This window comes from Nelumbo nucifera, chromosome 3, assembly GCF_055504915.1.
Source record: "Nelumbo nucifera cultivar China Antique chromosome 3, China Antique-T2T, whole genome shotgun sequence".
Lineage (NCBI taxonomy): Eukaryota > Viridiplantae > Streptophyta > Magnoliopsida > Proteales > Nelumbonaceae > Nelumbo > Nelumbo nucifera.
The window spans coordinates 56,336,476-56,357,961 of record NC_142651.1 but is presented as its reverse complement, the minus strand read 5'-3'; the positions used below and the strand labels follow the sequence as shown (position 1 = coordinate 56,357,961).

Genomic DNA, 21,486 nt, shown 5'->3' with positions numbered 1-21,486 from the left:
GTCTCACCCTAGTGGCTGAGACAAGCCACCCCGACCAATTTGGTAGTACACCAGTGTCAGCCTTGGCAGGATAAATCTCCCCAGATCTATCCAATAGCTGTGAAGATTTTAAACTAACACGAGTCTCATATGTGTCCAGTTTAAGGGTATTACACAGAAATAAACCACAATAACAAGAATCAAATATGTACTTTATTCATTTACAATAAATGTCATAATATACATCATGTTGATTGGAGCTAAGGGCATATACTGACTAACAGGTCTCTAGGATATTGAGTAGTTATGATGAAAAGGGGAATGGTAGGGAATCATGGGAGGAAAGGCTTGCAATTAGGTTTTCAGACATTAAGTCTATGGTCATGGAATCAGATCAATCATGTATATACCATATACGAATGGATAGGACTAGTTATCTAAGGCTATATGAGTTACTAAGGAGTGTAGTAAAATTAAGAGGTAGTAAACACGTGGGAGTGGAAGAAATGGTTGCATGCTTCCTAAACATTTTATCACCTGTTATCAAGATTAGGGAGCAAAAATGGCACTTTAGGAGGTCTGGGTCCACCTTAAGCAAGTACTTCAATATGGTCTTGAATGCAGTGTTATGCCTACATGAAATCCTTCTTAGAAAGCCTTAACCTGTGCCTACAGACTCAACTGATGAAAAATGGAAGTGGTTCAAGGTGTGCCCATTTTTTATTTATTTATTTTATTACAAATAACAAACCTTTAAATGTTAGAATTTTTAATTTTATCTCTCTTATTTTATTGTATAAGGTTGTTTAGGGGCTTTAGATGGAACATATATTAGGGTCCGAGTGTCTGAAAAGGATAAACTTAGATATAGAACGGGGAAGAATGAAATTGCAACAAATGTATTAAGTGTTTGCTCTCTATATATGCAGTTCATTTACATCTTACCTAGTTGGGAGAGATCTGCTCATGACACTAGAGTCCTTCGTGATGCCATTTCAAGGAGAAATAGCTTAAAAGTACCACAAGATAATAATTGAACCGTGAAAATTAGGACACTAAAGCAAAAATTCTAATATTGATGTTTAAGAAACTAATATGTATTGTCATATTTGTTTAGGTTATTATTACTTGTGTAATGCTGGGTACCCGAACAGTGAGGGATTCCCAACACCTTATAGGGGTCAAAGATATCACCTAAATGAGTGGAGGCAAGGGCACCAACCAAGCACTCCAGCTGAGATATTCAACATGAGGCATTCAACAGCTAGGAATGTAATTGAGAGGACATTTAGCCTCTTAAAATTAAGGTGGGCAATACTTAGGATCTCAACTTGGTATCCAATAAAGACTCAGTGTAGGATCATCAGTGCATGTTGCCTCTTACACAACTATATAAGGAAAAATATGTCAATCGACTCCATAGAATCAAAATCTGAAAATTTCTTAGCCACTGAAGGAGGTTCACAAAGTGCAATAGAGGTTGATGAACAAATCACAAGTCTAGAGAATAGCAGTGAATGGGCTGCACTCAGAGACAACTTGGCAAATCAGATGTGGCAACAATTTAGACATTAAACTTGAATTGTTTTTAACAATTTCTTATTTAGGCTATTGTATCAAATGTACTAGATCTTTATGTGTTGTTCAATCAAACTTGAATTGTTTGTAACAATTGTTCACTTATTTATGTTTGCATTCCTTGTATTTCTATTAATTGTTATTAGAAATAGATAATATATGAATTATTCGTAACAACTGTTTACTTATTTTTCTATGCCTTCATTCTATTTATCCATTACTTGTTATTAGAAATGATTGGAAAGGATAAGGAGAAGAAACAACCAAATAGGCAAAATAGAGTTTGGACAAAGGTAAAGGATGAAAAATTGGTTTGGGGCTTAATGATGTTGGCTCAAACTAGAATGTGGAGAGCAGATAATGGGACATTCAAGGCAGGGTATTTGGTACAATTAGAAAAGTACATGGAAGAAAATCCCCCTAGATGTAGATTAAAGGCAACACCTCATATAGAATCTCGGGTGAAGCATATGAAGAGACAATATGGGGCCATATGTGAGATGTTAGGCCCTAATTGTTCAGGATTTGGGTGGGATGACATCAAGAAATGCATTACATGTGAAGGAGTCTTCAATGGGTGGGTTAAGGTAATTGTAGATTATTCTATTTTATATTTTAGACAAATGTATACATCTATTTTACATGGCATCCAATTTATTAATATATTTTTATTTTGATAAATGTAGAGCCGTCCATATACCAAAGGATTAAGGAACAATCATTTTCCATTTCTCGATGAACTTTCTATCATCTTTGGAAGAGACAAAGCCATTTGGGAACATGCAGAAACCTCTTCTGATGCTGTAGAAGCTGTTGATAGGGAAGAACAATCAAATTACCAACCCATGGAAGATGAACCAATTAATGAAGGAGAAGCTCAACACGATGGGTTAGAGTTTTTTCAAGAGGATAACATGACTTCATAATCTGGTACACCTACCATCCACTCAACCTCCAATAGGTACCTCATCAATCTCTTGTCCACATAGAGCAAGTAAAAGGTCAAGGAGCTGTGTGGATGATAACCTGTTGGTTAAGGTGCTTTTGGAAAAGATAGATAGGGTTGAACAACGGTTTGTTGAATACAATGATAGGGTTACACAAGTAACATATGCGTTGAATGTGGATAAGGAGGGTAGGGGGATGAGAATGAAAGTATTTGAAGAAATAAGAAAGATCCTTGGTTTAAGTTCATATGAGATCATCAAAGTGAGTAAAAGGTTAACTAGTGACATGGGAGAGGCTGAATACTTTTTTAGCCTACCACTTGACTTTAGAACTGTATACATTTTCTCATACCTCCTCTCTAATTAGTAACTCAATAGAACAATAGTTATCTTTTTTTGTATTTTGATTATTAGAAAACATGTAGTTGATGAATAGAAAACAAAAACATACTATCTTTTTTTCTTCTTTTTTGTTTTAACATAGCAAGTTCTACTTATTGATGTGACAGGATGAACCTTTAGTTTGTTTTTAATTCAGATCTTTGTATGATTAGTGGTATTAAGAAAACCTCCAAAAAAGGTAATGTTGGCAATAGTGATTGGTTTGTGATTGATTGGATTCCTTTTGATGTGCCATGGACCTATTTTAGGTTTATAAAACAAAACCTCCACAAAAACATTCATTATTTGTTAAAAGAGTAATTTTGACAATAATATAATACTAAAAGAAAATAGATAAATTGATACTAAAAGAACACGGATAAATAAACTTTCAGGAAATACTTACCTGGGTCCTGCATAACTGAACTTACCCAGGTAAGCGTGATACCGCTAAACGAACGAGGCCTAAATGCAACAGCCTCACATGCAACTTACACTGTAAGCACCCGCCAATTCCTATTCCCTGTAGTACTTGACTAAGTGACTGTTATTATTGAGATCGATTGTACTGATATCTTTTATTTATTTATCAAAATTATCTAATATATTCTTCATCAAATATAATAAAAATTATAAGAAAACTAGTAACCTTTATATATTATTAATTCAATAATTGATTCGGAACAGCAAGAACGAGTCCTGACTCAATTATCAATGGGAGGTTTTTGTAGTTTATCCTTAAACTTTTTTTTATGAATTAAAATACAATAAAATGGATGCGGATTAAGCTCGTTCGATATACCTGTTTCCAGATCGGATTCGGATCCAAAGGTTTGATAAAATCGGATGAGATGCGGATATAGCTGGATTCGATCCGATTACAGCCCTAACCGCTCTCTATCAGATCCATTTAAAAAGGTGGCATCGAATGACCAGATAAATCAGACGGTTAAAATTATCGAATGGTGAGATTCTTGTGGGTCCAGAACCCAGTCATGCTATTTTTCTTTTCTCGTCTATATCTGGCCATCTGGGGACACAAAAAGTCATTCTGATCATCAATAATTTGAACAACAAAGCACGAGTACACAAGTGGGCTCCACGAGAAATGGACGCATTAACAAACACTATCAGACGATCTTAAACCACACAATTTTTTTTCATTCTCCCTTGAACCGTCCGATCAGAATACAAAAGGCAAATAATTCAGAGATTAAAGTAAAGTCGTGGCTGCTCTCGTCTGCGTTACCTTCTCGCTCTCGTCTCCGTGACCGTGTATATAGTGTGGGAGAGACGAACCCAAGAGCATCAGATAACAGCTGGTGCTTTCTGTTCAATCCGTTCATGGCGACCCAAGGTCAGGTCATCACCTGTAAAGGTACGTTCTCCATCTCTCTCTCTCCCCCTCTCTGTGATTGTGTTTGTTTCTCCATGGATACATAGATGGATAGATGATCGTTTCAGTTCTTCTTGATCTGTCGGTGGGTTTGATTGTTTTCTCATGGTTTTTGTACTGTTTTGGGGCAGCTGCGGTTGCATGGGAACCAAACAAACCGTTAGTGATCGAGGACGTACAGGTGGCTCCGCCTCAGGCCGGCGAAGTCCGATTGAAGATACTCTTCACTGCTCTCTGCCATACCGACGCTTATACTTGGAGTGGCAAGGTAGTTTACTTATTTCTTCTAATCCAATTGCCCGATATTTTTCAGTTTAGGATGAAAGCATTTTGGGTATCTTCTATTTATTACTATCAAATGATGTTCTGATTCGCATTTCTCTGGCTCTTTAGTATCGTCTGTTCTGTTATTCGAATGGGTGATTCCATCAGTGCTCATTTGTTCATGTCCAAGATGGTTCTTGGTTTCTAATCAAATTATATTGAAAAGTCAGTATTGGAATCGTTTTGGGATGTTGCTTCTTACTGGAAGTATCGTATGATCGTATCATGTATGGTTATTTACCGAGTATTCTGATAGATTTTATATTCGGTTCCATATCTCTAGTTGCAGAGAAATCCCATTGCATTAAAAAAAATCTTTCTATGAAACATGGAAAGGAACCAGATTCATGTTGCAAATAGGAGGGGAATTTCCAATAAATGGTACTTCCCTTGCCATCACCAATGTGTTCATAATGTTGAATTTTACAATTGTTTCTTGCTTCTCATTTCCGCTGCTGTTGAAAGCTCGCTTCCCTCATTTGCTTTGTACACTGTTCTGTGCTTTTGCTTGCTTATCTGGTATGAAGACTTTTATGGGTGCATCTGTGCTTGCGTAGCCATTTCCCTTATAACTGTTGATTTAAGCATTGTTAGTTCTTGTCAATTCTGTTATGATGAGTCTGTAATGATTTATTTGCTCTGCAGGACCCTGAGGGTCTCTTTCCTTGCATTCTTGGTCATGAGGCTGCAGGGTATGCTCTGTCTCAAGTAGCTGATTCACAGTAACTAATTATTTTCTGCAAGGAAATAATTCTGGTAAAAAATTTCCATGCAGGATTGTTGAAAGTGTTGGTGAAGGTGTGACTGAAGTTCAACCCGGGGACCATGTTATACCTTGTTACACTGCAGAATGCCGAGAATGCAAATTTTGCAAATCAGGGAAGACAAATCTCTGTAGCAAAGTGCGGGAAGCTACTGGAGTTGGAGTTATGTTGGGTGACCGTAAGAGTCGTTTTTCAATAAATGGGACCCCTATTTACCATTTCATGGGAACCTCGACATTTAGCCAGTACACAGTTGTACATGATGTGAGTGTTGCAAAAATTGATCCAAAAGCTCCTCTAGAAAAAGTATGCCTACTTGGTTGTGGTGTTACCACAGGTGAGTTATTTGTCTTTGTTGTCAATTGCAATATGTCAGAATTTTGATGATATTATATTAAGTGATGCATGCCTTTAATTGATGAAATTAATGAAGAATTAAATGCAAAATTAAGTTTATGGACAAATTCCTTAGAAACGAGGAGGTTTTAAAAAAGCAGGACTAAAACAGAACATACATTATGTAAATTTAATAATAATAAGAGTACAAATTAGAGTAAACTTAGGATTGGAGACCAAAAGATAACTCAATGTGACAAGAGATTGAGGAGGATGAGGATGTCACCCACAGAATTAGACAAGAAATGGATGTGTGCATCTGGGTCTTTATTTTATGTAAGGCATTTGGAGTCTTCTGTGGTGGCGAATACTGCTTAGGTTAAAAGGAAAATTCCATAAAACAGTTAAGAAGCATGTCCGAAAAATGAGTGTAGTAGAAATGCATATGCTAAGATGGATGAGTGGAAAGGAACTAAGGAGTAACTTCAATAGGTAATAAAATAAGAGAAAGTAGACTAAGATGGTTTGTCTCATGCATAGAAGATCATTGAAAGCACCCATACGAAGAATTGATTTGTTGCAAGTTGAAGGGGCTATAAGGGCTAGGGGCAGACCAAAAAAGACCTGGGTTGTAGTAAGAAATGATTTAAAGGTTCATAATTTAACAATGGACTTTGCTGATAAGGAAAGAGGGGTTCATTCCATCTTGGAGATGATTGATATCAGAGTGGTGCATTGGCCTAAGTCTTTGGAGCTGCTTAATGACTTCTCAAATGGCGATTTGTTAAGGAATTGGAAGGAAGTTTCAGGGTCTACTCCATCTACTTTTTCTTCTGTACATGTTTCGGTGCCTCCTCCTAGTGGGTTTAGTAGAAACCACTGTTTGTAAATCAAGATGACTTCCTTGTGAAGAGAGAAAAAGAAGATGAAGAGTTTTAGTAGTAGAGAAGAAAAGAGAGGAAAGGAAGAGTGGGATGTTAACAAGAATTGAATTAGTTCTGGCCGCCAACTCCTCATCATATTTTATACTTAAAAGAATGAAAGATTACAAGAATGCCCTTGGTAGGGCAGCTACTAAAGTAGCTGAACAGTCACAACTTAAAAAACAAAAGCTAATGGGCCTAAAGCCCAACAACTTCCTAACTTAACAACTTAAAATAAGAACAAAAACAACTGTGCCCAATAACTAGAAATTGGCCCAACTCAACACTCCCCCTCAAGTTGGGAGTAAATGTCACACATTCCCAACTTGCATAGATCATGCTCCAGCTTATTCCTTGCAACACCTTTTGTAAGAACATCAACAAGCTGCAGATCAGAAGCAATGTATGGTTGACAAACTTCCCCAGAAGTCACCCTTTCTTTGATGAAATGTCTATCCACTTCAATGTACTTAGTCCGGTCATGCTGGACTGGGTTATGGGCAATGTTAATTGCTGCCTAGTTATCACAGTACAACATCATAGGTTCTTCTGCCTGTACACCAATTTCTCTCAATAGGGAACGGATCTATAGAAGTCCTGAAACCCCATGTGCCATGGCCTTGTATTTAGCTTTAGCACTTGATCTTGCCACCATTGTCTGTTTCTTACTCTTCCACGAGACAAGGTTACCCCCAACAAGGGTGCATACTCCTGAAGTAGATCTCCTGTCACAAAGGCATCCTGCCTAATCTGCATCTGTATAAGCCTCTAGTTTCAACTGTCCATGATCAACAAACAATATGCCTCTACCCAGGTGTCCCTTCAGATAAACAAGAATCCTGTCAACAGCCTCCCAATGTTGGACTTGTGGAGCATGCATGTATTAACTTACCACATTTACTGTATAGGAAATGTCTGGTCTTGTCATACACAAGTATAGAAGCCGCTCCACAAGTCTCTGATATCTCCCAATGTCCTTTACTAGCTCACCTTTTGATGCATTAATTCTGTGATTCTGATCAATAGGAATACTGATTGCCTTTGTTCCAAGCTTCCCTGTTTCTTGAAGAAGATCCAAGACATACTTCCTCTGAGAGATAAAAATTCCATGTTTTGATCTTGCAACTTCAATGCCTAAGAAGTATCTAAGTTCTCCAAGATCCTTAATTTCAAATTCTTTGTGTAGATTCTTCTTCAAACAATCAATCTCACTTAGGTCATTTCTTGTGACAACAATATCATCCACATAAACAATTAGGATTGACACCAAGGATCCCCTTCGTTTCACAAATAAGGAATGACCGGATTGAATCTGAGTGTAGCCAAAAGCAACCAAGGCCTTCCTGAACTTGTCAAACCATGCTCTGGGTGATTGCTTCAAGCCATAAAGTGACTTCTTATGCCCGCGTACCTTTCCCATTTCAACATCACTGTAGAAGTTAGCAGGAAGATCCATATACACTTCCTCTTGCAGATACCTATTTAGGAAAGCATTCTTCATATCAAGTTGAAACAGGGGCCAAGAGTATGTGGCAACAAGAGAAAGAAGTAACCGAACAGAGGTCATCTTTGCAACAGGTGCAAAGGTCTCCAAGTAATAAATGTCATAGGTCTGTGTGTACCCTTTTGCAACAAGTCTGGCCTTGTACCTTTCTATACTTCCATCTGCCTTATATTTTACTATGTAAACCCATTTGCATCCAACAATCTCCTTGCTCTCTGGTAGGTCCAAAATCTTGCATGTCTGATTCTTAATTAAAGCTTTCACCTCTTCCTGTATAGCTATCTTCCACTCAGGTTTGGAGAGAGCCTCACTGACACCCTTGGGTATAGACACAGAGTCAAGAGAGGAAAGAAAATCACGATAGGAAGGAGAAAGTCCACTGTAGGACAAGTACTGTGAAATACAATGAGCAGTACACTTTCTCTTCCCTTTTCTAAGGGCAATAGGAAGGTCCAGGTTATCTGTAACGGGATTAGTAGAATCAATGGGAACTTAAACAGTAGAGGGATCAAGAGGAATACTTGAATCTTTGTCAGCTGAATCTGGAGTCTCCAAGGAACCGACAGGAAGTGATGTGAGTTCTGCTGCAGTGGAATCAACCTCCCTGTGAAGTCTTTGTCGTGAGTAACGCTGAGAAGCAGGACGTAAGGGAGGTGGTAAGGTAGGTGACACAGGAGGATCAGGCACAGGAGTGGACACAGGGACTGGAACTGGGAGAGGGATAGACTGCTCACTCACTTCCCCAAAACACTCACCCTGAGAAGGATTCTTTGAGAAGAAGTATGTGGACTTAAAAAAAGTGATATCCATAGTAACATACTGACTTCCAGAGACTGGATCATAGCAACGATACCCTTTTTGATTTTTTGCATATCCAAGGAAGACACACTTCTTTGCCTTCGAGTCAAGCTTCGAGCAGTGAGGACCAAGGATATGTGCAAAGCAGACACACCCAAACACCCTGAGAGGAATATGAAACATCTCCCCTTCAGGAAAAAGGAGACTGAATGGGGTGCTGAATCCAAGTATACGTGAAGGCACCTTGTTAATCAAATATACTGTAGTGAGAACTGCATCACCCCAAAATCGAACTGGAACTGTAGATGTGATCATCATGCTTCTTGCAATCCCAACAATGTGTCTGTTCTTCCTTTCTGCAACACCATTCTGCTGCGGACTGTAGGAACAGTTGCTCTGATGGACAATACCATATTTTGACAGATATGTAGCAAGGTGTTTTTCAAAATATTCCCTAGCATTGTCGGATATGAACACCTTTATTCGTGTTCCAAATTGTGTTAGCACCATCTGATGAAATTGCCTTACCAAGGATGGTACCTCATCTCGGGATCTCATCAAGTAAACCCAAGAATATCGAGAGTAATCATCCAGAAATTAGAGAAAATATTGGTAACCACCCATAAAAGGAACATGATAAGGTCTCCACACATCAGAATGAATAACATCAAAAGAAGAAGAACACCTTTTATTATTGGCTTTAAAGGAATGTCTACAATGCTTTCCAAGTTGACAACCTTCACACTCCAGACTTGACAAACTAACAGACTCAAACAGCTTTGGAAACAAAAGACTCAAAGAAGAAAAAGGCAAAGACCCAAATGATTATGCCAAAGCATAATCTGACCCACAGACCCTGACTCACTATCCCTACTGACATGATGACTTTGATGAGGAGGAAGCACATCCAGGAGGTAGATTCCATTCACTTCACGACCAATGATTTAAAAGGCGTGCCTAGGCGCATAGGCCAGGTGCATTTTTGGGTATGCGCCTCGCCCAGGTCCTATGCGCCCCTCTTTCAAAAGGCGCACGCCTGGTGTGCCTAGGCGTGCACCTGATGCGCCTTGCGCCTCAGCCCAGGCGTGCTCCGAGAACCCCCTATTTGCTTATGTTGTTCATTCATTCATTGCAATAAAATATCTTCTTAAAAGGCAATGAAAGTTGTAAAATCATTATTTTTTATGTGAGAAATAAGAATTTCAAACTCTAACATAAACTTGTTCGGGCTTGCCTTGAGGGGCGTGCTACAAAGGCAACTCATAGAATCAAGAATGCAATATGTTTTACATCACATTAACTATTTGAAGCAATGCAATTAAGGAAAAAAAGAAATTGTGGGTTTTACATGCTTGAAAATGCTTTATATGTTTGCTTTTATTTTTAATATTCATTTCAATACACTATACATGTTATGTTTATGTATTTTAATTTTAGGTAATAGGTTTTTTAAATCATTTATTTTAAAATTTAAGTTTATATTTTTATTAACATTATGTTTTAATATGTTTTAAATTTTTTGCATTTTTTTGGAATTTTTTTACCTTTCTTTTTTGTAATTTTGCGCCTTGCGCCTCAGGTGCAAATTGGCCCTTGCACTTTTTTTGCGCCTTGCGCTTTTAAAACACTGTTCATGACCACTCCCAATTGTCCTCTTTGAACCCAGATCCTGCAAGATACAATGACCCGGAGAAAAAATTACTGAACAGTTCAGGTTCTTAATCAAACTACTAACAAATAACAAATTAGTGCTCAATCTGGGAACATGAAGGACAGAGGGAAGGGAAATGGAATCACTAAGCTTGACAGACCCCTTCCTAGTAATGGGAACATGAGATCCATCAGCTGTGGAGACCCTGTCTCTATCAGAATAGAGCTGGTAAGAGGAAAAAATAGTGGAACTATGGGTCATGTGTTCTGAGGCTCCAGAGTCTATAACCCAAGGGGGTCCCTCCTTACCTGAAGTAGAAACATAATTTGCGGTGGCTGTACCCCGTTGGTTTAGAAACTGCCCATACCTCTCAAGTTCGGCCCTTACTGCAGTAACTGCAACAGACTCCAGCGCAGCTGTAGTAGGAGGGGTCGGAATGTCACCAGTGACTGCCATGTGAGCATTTCCCATCTTATTTTTGAGTCTATTCGGCACAAGATGTGGATGAAGCTTCCAACAAGTATCTCTTGTGTGTTTAGGCTTCTTACAATAGTCACAGATCAAATCTTTTTTGTCTTCCTTCTTGATTTCACTGCCACCCCGGTCTCCACCTTGTTTAGGTCTCACAATGCTAACCATGGCTGACTGATCAAACCAGAATTTTTCATCATCACATTTCTCCTGCTCTCCTCCTCTGACACAAAGGCATATGCCTGGGAGAGGGTAACACTGTCCTTGGAAAGAATGTGTTGTCTTGCAATATCATACTTAGGATTAAGGCCAGCAAGAAATTCAAACACCCTATACTTCTCTAGGTGTTTCTGGTAGGCAGTTGCATCCTTAGTGGTTTCCCAAGCAAATGTCTCTAAATGATCAATCTCCTGCCTCAGGGTTTTAAGGGCTGAAAAGTAAACTGCAATAGGTCTATCTCCCTGCCTTGTAGCAATAATCTGATTTCTCAATTGATAAGTCCTAGCAATATTCTCCCTCTGTGAATAGGTTTCTGCAACCCCATCCCATATTTCCTTAGTTGTATTTTCCCATAAAAAGTTTTTACTTATATGGGGCAACATGGAATTACACAGCCATGTCATCACCATATAGTTCTTCTGTACCCACCGGGAGTTGTTAGTTTCGGGTTTCACTTCTTCACCAGTGATATACCCTAACTTCCCACGAGCACTAATGGCCATCTTTGCAGATTGTGACCATTCTAAGTAATTCGAACCATCAAACTTAACTGTAATAATGGTCCCAGCCCCGAAAAGGTCTCCGATACCTCCTCCCACTGGTCTCATTTCACTCTTGGGCTTGTTTTCAACTCCGTGACCATCCATACTTCTCAAAAGGTGCAATGAAAATTACAGTAATATGCAAGAAGATCAGATGAAACACTTTTGGAACCAACGACACCTTTCTGGTGCCCTAGATGGTCCTTCCACAAAAGATTCCTTTTTTGTGGGATGGGAGAAGAGAGAGAAGGGGCAGCTGCTCTCTCCAGAAACCTCCAAATCAGGCAGGACTTGAACTGCCCTCTACAGAAAACTTTAAGGAACCCTAGACCAGCTACAGGGCAAAACAGATTCACCAAAAAATCCTAAAACTGGGCTTACCTGAGATCTTTGATCAGCCTCTTAAATCACTATGCAGTCGGTCTATCTAGGGCTGCATGAGAAAACAGCTCAAGGAACCTTCGGCCTTGCTCTGATACCAAGTAGAAATCACTGTTTGTAAATCAGGATGATTTCCTTGTGACGAGAAAGAAAAAGAAGATGAAGAGTTTCAGCAATAGAGAAGAAAAGAGAGGAAAGGAAGAGTGGGATGTTAACCAGAATTGAATTAGTTCTGGCCGCCAACCCCTTATTATATTTTATACTTAACTTAAAAGAATGAAAGATTACAAGAATGCCCTTAGTAGGGCAGCTACTAAAGTAGCTGAACAGTCACAACTTAAAAAACATAAGCTAATGGGCCTAAAGCCCAACAACTTCCTAACTTAACAACTTAAAATAAGAACAAAACCAACTGGTTCCGATAACTAGAAATCGGCCCAACTCAACAGGTTTATTAAGTTAAACTTTGACAGGAGTAATGTGGGGAACCCAGGGTCCTTGGGTATTGGGGTATTAAGGAATGGGTATGGGAATGTGATTGCTCTCTTCTCTAGCCCAATAGGTGAGGATGACTCTATTCGGCCTGAGATTTTGGCGGCTTTGGAAGGTGTACAAAGGGCCAAAGACTTGAGCATTAAGAAACTGGTTATAGAGGGGGATTCGAGGCAACTGGGTTCCGGCATTACAGCAATGAAAAGAGGAAATTTAAATGGTTGACTAGGGATATTGAAATCAAGCTGAATTGGATCAAAAGAAGTGCAAATTCTTTTGCGGTTAGCTAAGCAAGGGGTAAATTGGGATGCCTTGTTTTGGGCTCTTGTGTAATTTGTTTTGCATTTCCTTTGGTGGGGATTTAAGAGAGTTTATCTTCCAACATACCTCTTCTTATTTTTTAATGAAAGCTATTCTGTTATTGATAAAAAAAAAGGATATGTGATTGGGCAGAACAGAATGGCAAAACAAGATTCATGTAGCCAACCTGAAATAGTTGGGATAAGGCTTAGATGATGATGATGATGCATGTCTTTCCAATCCATTTTGATACCTGTGAAGCTTACAGGATTGTAGATTCAATACATGAAGCAATTTCACATTCAATGCAAAACAACTAGCATCTATGCTCATTCTACTTGGGAAATTTAGGCTGAAGAATTTTGTTTATGAAACTATTCAGACTTTATTAATATGTGAAAAAATAATGAGGTAAAAATTAAGTTTCTGCCTAGCACCTCTTATAGATCATTTAGGCTAGACCCCACTGCCTACCCACTTTCCTGTCCTTTTTACACATAGATCAGTCTTCATGGATACATTAAAATAATTTGTTTCCTGCACTCATTGTCTAGACAATGCATCAACCAAGCTGTTTGCTGATCTCTGCACCCTGATGAATGCCACTCTTAGTTGCCTAGCCACATGCTTCACATCCTGTATTATGTGTCTTTACTGTCAAGTTTCTTAACTTTTATTCAGGCAGAAGAAAATCCACTTGGAATGCTGCATAATTGGCTCTTGGACTTTGCCATTCTTCTTTCCTTTCATCATTTGAAGCATAATGGAAAGCTTTCCCATCTCTAGGTCTCGTGAATGAAATTATCCGTAAATATTTAAAAAAGATCTGGTGTTTTCTTTCATGTATAGGATAAGAATATAGCTTAAAAGTTCCATTCCCCTTGGAATCTGCTAATGAGCAACAGGACCTAGATACTAGGTGTTTCACATAAGCTTGAATATAATTTTTTCTACGTTCAGGTATATGCCATTGGATGAAGTCTCTAGTTACTGTAATCTGTTTTGCTTCTAACTTTATGATTGAGTGTAATAAATGCATGGAAATAACAACTATTCTTGTTATGATTTTATTTGATTGAGGTAGAGCACATTGGTTTTAAAAATCAGTATATTTCCAAATCCATTTTATGATGATTCATCTTCCCTGTGTAATCCAAAATAAATATATCTTTATTTTTAGGTCTTGGGGCAGTTTGGAACACAGCAAAGGTAGAACCAGGTTCCATTGTTGCTGTTTTTGGCCTGGGGACTGTTGGCCTTGCAGTAAGTTATCCGGAAACACCTCCTGACTGGTATCATGGTTCTGCACCGACTGCTGAAATTTCTCTAATAAGTTACATATGACTTAATAGGTCGCAGAGGGTGCAAAAGCTGCTGGTGCTTCACGAATAATAGGCATTGATATTGACAACAATAAATTTGATAGAGGTACATGTCATTTTTCACTCATACACATGTTTATTAGTAACCAATCAATATTTTTGAGGATCCAGAAGGAATTAGTGTACAATTTTGGGTGTCAACTGACAGCTAGTAAGAACTTATTCTAGAAAATTTCTATTTCTATTATGTAGATTCATTGTGTTCGTATTCATTAAATATTGAGGATATTCTAAGAGGCAGTACTTATATTTTGTCATTCCATCATCTGTTTTAACTGTTTAAAAAAATATAATACAACATTTTTGTTAAGCTTCTGTTATTTCTCAATATATATTAGTGAAAGAACTAAAAAAAGTTTAAGCCATTCTTTCCCTGGATTTAGAAAAGTTTTGCAATCTTTGTTGAGTCATTGGGACTTCACTTCATTTTGCTTCCTGAAATGTAAAGGGTAGATAATATATAATAAATCTCATGCTTAAGAAAGGTGTATATAAGGTCAGCACAAATTGTATGGCTGGTACTTTAGAAACAAGGGTTGGGCAGAGATCAGTGTCTTTTGGGCTCAATTGTAAGTTATATGTAAGGGGGGAGAGGTAGGAAAGATTGTCATTCTAAAAGGTGTATGTAAACTTTGCATATATTTTACTGTTTTTATTAATAAATCTGATGGTTACTTATAAAAAAGAGTTGTGTATAAAAAATACCAATAAAAAACAGAGCTGTGTATGAAAAAGAAGAAAATTAAGTACTGCACAGCTATAAGCTAATAGTGGTGTGAACAGATTGGGCTGAGAGGAACAAGAGGATTTTCCAAGGAAAGCACCATAAGTTTGATGAACTAATAAGATCTGCCATTGGAAGATTGAGGTCCTCGGCTGTGGCTACAAGGGGCCTTGCTTGTATCAGCTTGTTATTTCTAATAAAATTACCTTATCTTTTTCAAAAGAAAAGCCCATGTTTGGCTAGAAAATATCCATCTAAGAAAAGAGAATTGATCATCTGTTATGTTTACAATCACCTATGGTCTCTATTGGAAATTTGCATCCTTTGGAAATTGGCTGCTTTGGATTTTAGGGAAGGAAGTAGAATTCTGGACAGAACTGAAAGATTGGTGGATATAGAATGACTTAACATCTCCCAACACCAGAAAAAGGTGGAAAACAAGACATAAGTTCACTGCTCTCCAGATTTTATGCAGCTTCATTTTAGAGCCTAGAAGTGAACCCATAAGGTAGCACATTTTCTTTCTTCACAGGAGATTGATTATTTAAATTTATCCTGCTTCTGAAGCGGCTATTTTTATATACAAAAGGTTAGGATAGTTGGGTATGGGAACTCGAGTCCAGTGTTTTTGTAGGCTTTTACAGTTTCTGTTGTGCAAGCACTACTTGGACTTTTCTGTATGAAACTCATCTGGAAGTCTTTATTTTTTTTTCTTTGGAAAAGGTAAAGTAATATTTATTGAAACAAGAGATACACAAGGAAATCTGAGATCAGTCCCAGAAAGGCCAACTGACCAAATCAGCAGTTACACATTCCATCAAGAACTAGAAAGAAAAACAACAGACACAACAATTTCTGAATTCCTCAGACACTGACAGCCAAGAAATTAATTTGCCCACTGCTTTCTGGATTAGCTCTTTCAGACTTAAAGCCTTGTTACAGAAAATCCTTCTTTTCCTCTCAGCAGATGGACCATAAAACAGCACTAGGAATAGTCTTCCATACACTCTTCTTTTTCTTGTTCAACCCCTTAAGCTTCCAGCAACACAAAAGCTCCTTAACCGAACTTGGCATAACCCAACTTAAGTTCATAGAGCTGAAGAAATGATTCCACAACTGAGAAGAATACGGGCAGTGAATGCACAAATGATCAGTGGTTTCAGCAATGCTCCCACACAAGCTGCATGAAAGGTCCAAAATCTGAATGCTCCTTCTTACAAGGTTAGCTCTAGCCAGACATTTATTTAGAGCCATAGTCCAAACTAGGAAATTAGATTTAGTTGGGCTAATGGAATTCCACACCTGATGGCAAGGGAAATCAGAAAAACCCCTTCTACAGAGATTAGAAGCCAGAGACTTGACAGAGAAAACACCATCTGAATTCCACTTCCACTGCCACTTATCCTCTGAACTGAAATCCATCTCTTGATTCTGAAGAAAAGTCAACAGGTTCATTATCTCTTCCACCTCCTAGTCGAAAAGGTTCCTTCTAAAGGAAGGAGGCCAAAGAACTGAATCACCAGATACACTACAGCACTCGGCAACAGAAGCCTCTTGGTTAGAAGCACACTGGAAGAGGAGAGGAAAGGAATCAGCAAGGGGGCCATCCGAGCACCAAGAATTCTTCCAAAACTTGGTCCTATTACCATTGCCAACTTTAATTGAGATCCCAACAGCAAGAGCTGAGAAATTCTTCATTATCCCTTTCCACAAAGAGTTTCCCCAACTGGGAGGAGGGTCCCTAGTTCTCCAATTGCCCCATTCCACACCATATTTACAAGCAATGAGAGATCTCCACCAGGCATCATTTTCTGCCGCAAATCTCCAAATCCACTTGCAGAGAAGAGCAGAGTTAAAAGATTTCAACTTCCTTAAGCCTAACCCCCCTTCATCCTTTGGGAGGCAGACTTGATCCCAACTTACCAAGTGAACTTGATCCCAACTCATCTGGAAGTCTTCAATCTTGCGCATGATTAAGTCTTTTGGGTCAATCATGGGAAGTGGTTTGTAAGCTGCAAAGTATTGGGGGGAGGGTGGTAGGAATCGATCAGCACCCTTGAAGACTTTTTCTAGAAAGAGGAAGGCCTTACAACAGGTCCTGATATGGCATAGTGATGGTACTTTTGCCATTTTATAATTTTTCTGTAGGGTCCAATGATAGGGTATAATTTTTCTATTTATAGTTTGCTTATGTTTAAAATTTCAGTCATTGCATAAGTAGGATTAGAGTTATTAAGTCTTTCTTTGAATCGAAATAGGATATGACAACTTAGTTTGAGTCCTACGAGGATTATTGAGTCTAACAGTTTGACTTCTAGAATTATTATGAGTTTAGAGTCTATAAATATGTATGGACGTCTTACACAAAGGCAATGAAGTATATTGAGCTTTCTTCAGCTTATGCTAGCTATGGTGAGTGATTCCCATGCCCTAAAGTGATTCTAGGCACCCTGTAAGTGATTCTAGGTATTTTTTCTCTTCTTTCTCTCCATCTTTTCTCTCTTATTCCTTCAAGAAGCCATTACAGCTATATTGATAAAAAAAAAAGAAGCCATTACAGCTATCAACAGCCATAAAACTCTGATCAAGAAGACCATTCAACATTCTCTAAGGACTAGATTTGAGCAAAGAGTGAGAGAAGAATAACTCTAAACCATTGAGTGGAAATTGGCACTAGTGTCAGTGGCAAGCTATGAAAGATCTTTTATAAACCAAGCAGCACACTGGTTTTTATTATGGCATGCTTTGGTTATCTACCATGGAATGGTCAAGCATCTAAAATGTATCAAGGTATAAATTATTGATATGTATTGCATTGTATTGTGCATATCATATCAGTATCAATAGTCACAGATACAAGAAATACTGGGAGTTTTGGGGGGTTTTTATGTTAGATCTCATCCTCATTAGCCTATCTATGAATTAACGGGCTGAAAACAATTAAAAAAAAGGAACATAAGTATCCACAGATTAAACTGCACGGCACTCAATTTTTTTGATATTGTGTGTGTCGATATTTTAAATCTTGCAAAGCATCTAAACATTATCTTGTAATGTTGCACCTAAGACTCTTCACAGTAGACCGTTAGAAAGGGTTGTGCAATTATGAAGGATAACTGCAGCTGAAGCTACAGAAGGCTTGCAGTCTTGGGTCATGTGAGAGTATACTCGGGGACCTGTTGGTTTGGTTTCATCAGTGTGCTTTTTGTCTAAGTGATGCTGAGAATGCTAATTACCTATTTTGTAGTGTGCTTATTGCTTTCAGTAAGCTTCCATAACCATAGAGATACTATGTTCATCCTATGGAATTCATGGTGCTTACCCCATAGTGGAGGTGTTTAGTTGCTGAGATTTAAGGTCCATCAACGTTGGACATTATTTAAATTGGGAGTAATTCTCTCTGACACTATGTTCATCCTATGAAGGCAAGATTTTTCTTCTCTTCTTGGGGAGCAGGGTTGGAGGAGGGGAAGCTGGCCTGAATAAGCCTTCCATAGAGTCCGGGGGAATCCGCCTTCCATAAAAAAACAAAAGGGAAAAAGATATTCCCAAATTTTGGAGATTAGCAAGTGAAACATAGTCTATAGTTCTCTTTACAAAGGAGACTCGTGTTTGGCGAGAGACACCAATTAGGTCTTTTATTTCTAGAGGTTATCGTGAGTGTTGATTTTTGAATGAGTTACTCCTTTATGTGTTTCACTACTTTGAAATGGCTTTTATTGTTAGCTATTCCAGATGTCAATGGATATATGGGCGCTCATGTGTACTGTGTCAAACATGATGATAGGTAAGCCAGTCTTAATGGTACTAGCATTAAGCCATTAACCATCTTTTATGGCTGGTTTTGTGTCAATACCTGGGTGCTTGGAAGGAAACATTCATCCTTCCATGGAGTGAAATTGAACTCCCAGATTTTATCATACAGATCTGACATGGTCACAAGTCATTGTTGTTACTTGTTAGCAGAGACATTGGTGTGGTCTCCATTGTTGTTGGTGGGAAGAACAGGAAGAAGGTGTTTTGTTCAGGGGAAGAAGGGGGGGGGGCATTGGGTTTTTTCCCGTGAAGGTCAGCTGCATCTGAGCTTATGTGCCACGGTTCTATTGGTCAAGTACCATGACTTTGGCCATTAGAAAATTAAATGGTTCGGAGTTGTGGGTTGCTGGGGTATTCTCCAATATTGGGTCATTGATCATAGACTGTACAGCCCATGAGTACCATGAGCTGGCTTTGCAGGAATGGGTCCCTCTCTTGGGCTTCAACACATTATATGAGCACAAAACTATGGTTAAGGGGATTTGGCTATCTTGACTGCATTACATTCCCTTAAATCTTGGCTATATTGTGATTTTCTGTTTGTGGTGTAGCCTTTTGCTGAACCTGGACAAATTCTATTGAAAAGTATAAATTGCAAAACATCTTTTTGCCACTTTCTTCTTGATGATCAACTGAAATCATTTCTTGTCGTCGTATGATAGCACAATAACAACATTTCTATTTGACTTCATCTGATATAAAATATTTGTATTTTGTTGTTTTTTTATCATGTTTTGGACTTTTCAGCAAAGAATTTTGGAGTTACGGAATTTGTAAACCCCAAGGATCATCAGAAACCAATACAGCAGGTCATTATGGATCTCACTGATGGTGGTGTTGACTACAGTTTTGAGTGCATAGGCAATGTCTCTGTTATGAGGTCTGCACTGGAATGCTGTCATAAGGTGAGTTGGTATAATTGTCTAAAAGGCTCAAAATCTGACAGTGCTATTGGACATGAATTAACCAAAATTTAATGTATGGGCCAATAGAGGTGTACACTAGCCAAGATTTTTCTCCATTGTAGTATTGTGGTAGTTGATCTGCAGCATGGTTTTCCTGTTGCTGTTTATATTGGCTCTGGTAGAAAATAGATTAATCCTCAGCATGCACCTGATTGAGTTGCATACTCGCAGGGTTGGGGAACTTCAGTTATAGTGGGCGTTGCAGCAGCAGGTCAAGAGATATCCACTCGTCCTTTTCAGCTGGTCACTGGACGTGTTTGGAAGGGAACAGCCTTTGGTGGCTTCAAGAGTCGTACTCAAGTGCCTTGGCTTGTTGACAAGTACATGAAGAAGGTAATGAATTATCCCAAAGTTCCCATGTGTTGCACTCTGCTTGGTAACTTGCAGAATAATATACTCAAAATAAGCAGGTTCCTGCTTGTGTAACTGCTGTTTTTGATGCCATACCAATCCTAGTAAGAATACTTGTTAATTGGAACTTCCTAGGATTGATAAGAACCATGTTGATTCAATTTACTTTCATTATTTGTTTACCTAAACGGTTAAACCCTTCCATGTTACAGGAAATCAAGGTTGATGAGTACATCACACACACAATGACTCTTGGGGAGATCAACGAGGCTTTTGATCTGTTACACGAAGGGAGTTGCCTTCGCTGTGTGCTTGAGATGCATACATGAAGTGGTCCATTTTACTCGCCTGCATGTTATATACAATAGATTCACATGAACTTATGATCTTCTAGGTTCAAGCCTCATTTCCTAGCTGGATTCTTCCTCTTAGTTGCATCCTCACATCCTAGAGAAATCAATCTAGTGACTTGAAAAAAAGGTAGTAAATGGTTTATATGGACATGTCATGCTCAGGGAGTTATTTTTATTTCACTCCATCTCTGCTGGACTCATTTTATCAGCAAACTATCAGGGAGTTATTTTTATTTAATTTATTAATTGAAAGATTAGATGCATGCCTTGTTTTTTTATTTCCTGTAGATCTTTCATCACTTTGAATTTGATCTAATGAGCCAACCTGACGGTGGGTTGGAGCATGTTTCAACACCCATGGAGTCCCATCTTGTTGGTCAACACACACTTTGAGACCATCATGTTTCCACCAAAGCATGAAGCATGAAAAACCATAAATAGGTTTAGCCGACATAATCTTTTATTAGAGTGGTGACTTTGCCTGCAAGAGGTTTTCTTCCATGTTTGTTTGCATTTTGTTCATCATCACCTTAATACATAACGATTTTGTCATGTCATAGGAAAGGCTAGAGAATTCTTGCATGTATGACCCTCAGAGTTTCTAGAGAATTTTTGCATGTTTTATCAGGACAATTTTTCTCAAGATTACACCAAACATATGGAAATTATTCGTTTTGAGAAGATGGGACCCTTTTGCTAGAAATTATTCAAAGCACTCTCATTAACAACTCCTACCTTTAATAGCATTTGGGCTCTAAAATCTGAACTGGGATACAGAATTTACACCTGATTCAATTTTGCATCTATTTATTTGTAGTAACTTTGATTCGCACTTCGACCTGATATAAAAATTGTACTTTTTTTGTCTCATTTGCACTCACTGGCAGTGCAAAGTTTACCTCCCAAAAA

At 38.4% G+C, this 21,486-nt stretch overlaps 1 protein-coding gene across 1 annotated transcript; it reads left to right on the top strand.

Annotated features, from left to right (window-relative positions):
* Positions 1 to 4,102: 4,102 nt before the first annotated feature.
* On the top strand, positions 4,103 to 20,855 carry LOC104602100 (alcohol dehydrogenase class-3-like). Its single transcript, XM_010265664.3, has 9 exons — positions 4,103 to 4,263; positions 4,413 to 4,549; positions 5,251 to 5,297; positions 5,381 to 5,706; positions 14,167 to 14,249; positions 14,339 to 14,414; positions 19,656 to 19,813; positions 20,045 to 20,206; positions 20,437 to 20,855. Exons 1-9 carry the CDS (start codon positions 4,230 to 4,232, stop codon positions 20,551 to 20,553), a joined length of 1,140 nt encoding a protein of 379 aa, XP_010263966.1. The 5' UTR covers positions 4,103 to 4,229; the 3' UTR covers positions 20,554 to 20,855.
* The last annotated feature ends 631 nt before the right edge of the window (positions 20,856 to 21,486 follow it).

Bases quoted from the DNA above. Each gene is read 5' to 3' on its own strand.
- LOC104602100 (XM_010265664.3), top strand. From the start codon at position 4,230: ATGGCGACCCAAGGTCAGGTCATCACCTGTAAAG. The intron at 4,550-5,250 runs GTAGTTTACTTA...TTTGCTCTGCAG, and splicing joins CTTATACTTGGAGTGGCAAG to GACCCTGAGGGTCTCTTTCC. The intron at 5,298-5,380 runs GTATGCTCTGTC...ATTTCCATGCAG, and splicing joins CTTGGTCATGAGGCTGCAGG to GATTGTTGAAAGTGTTGGTG.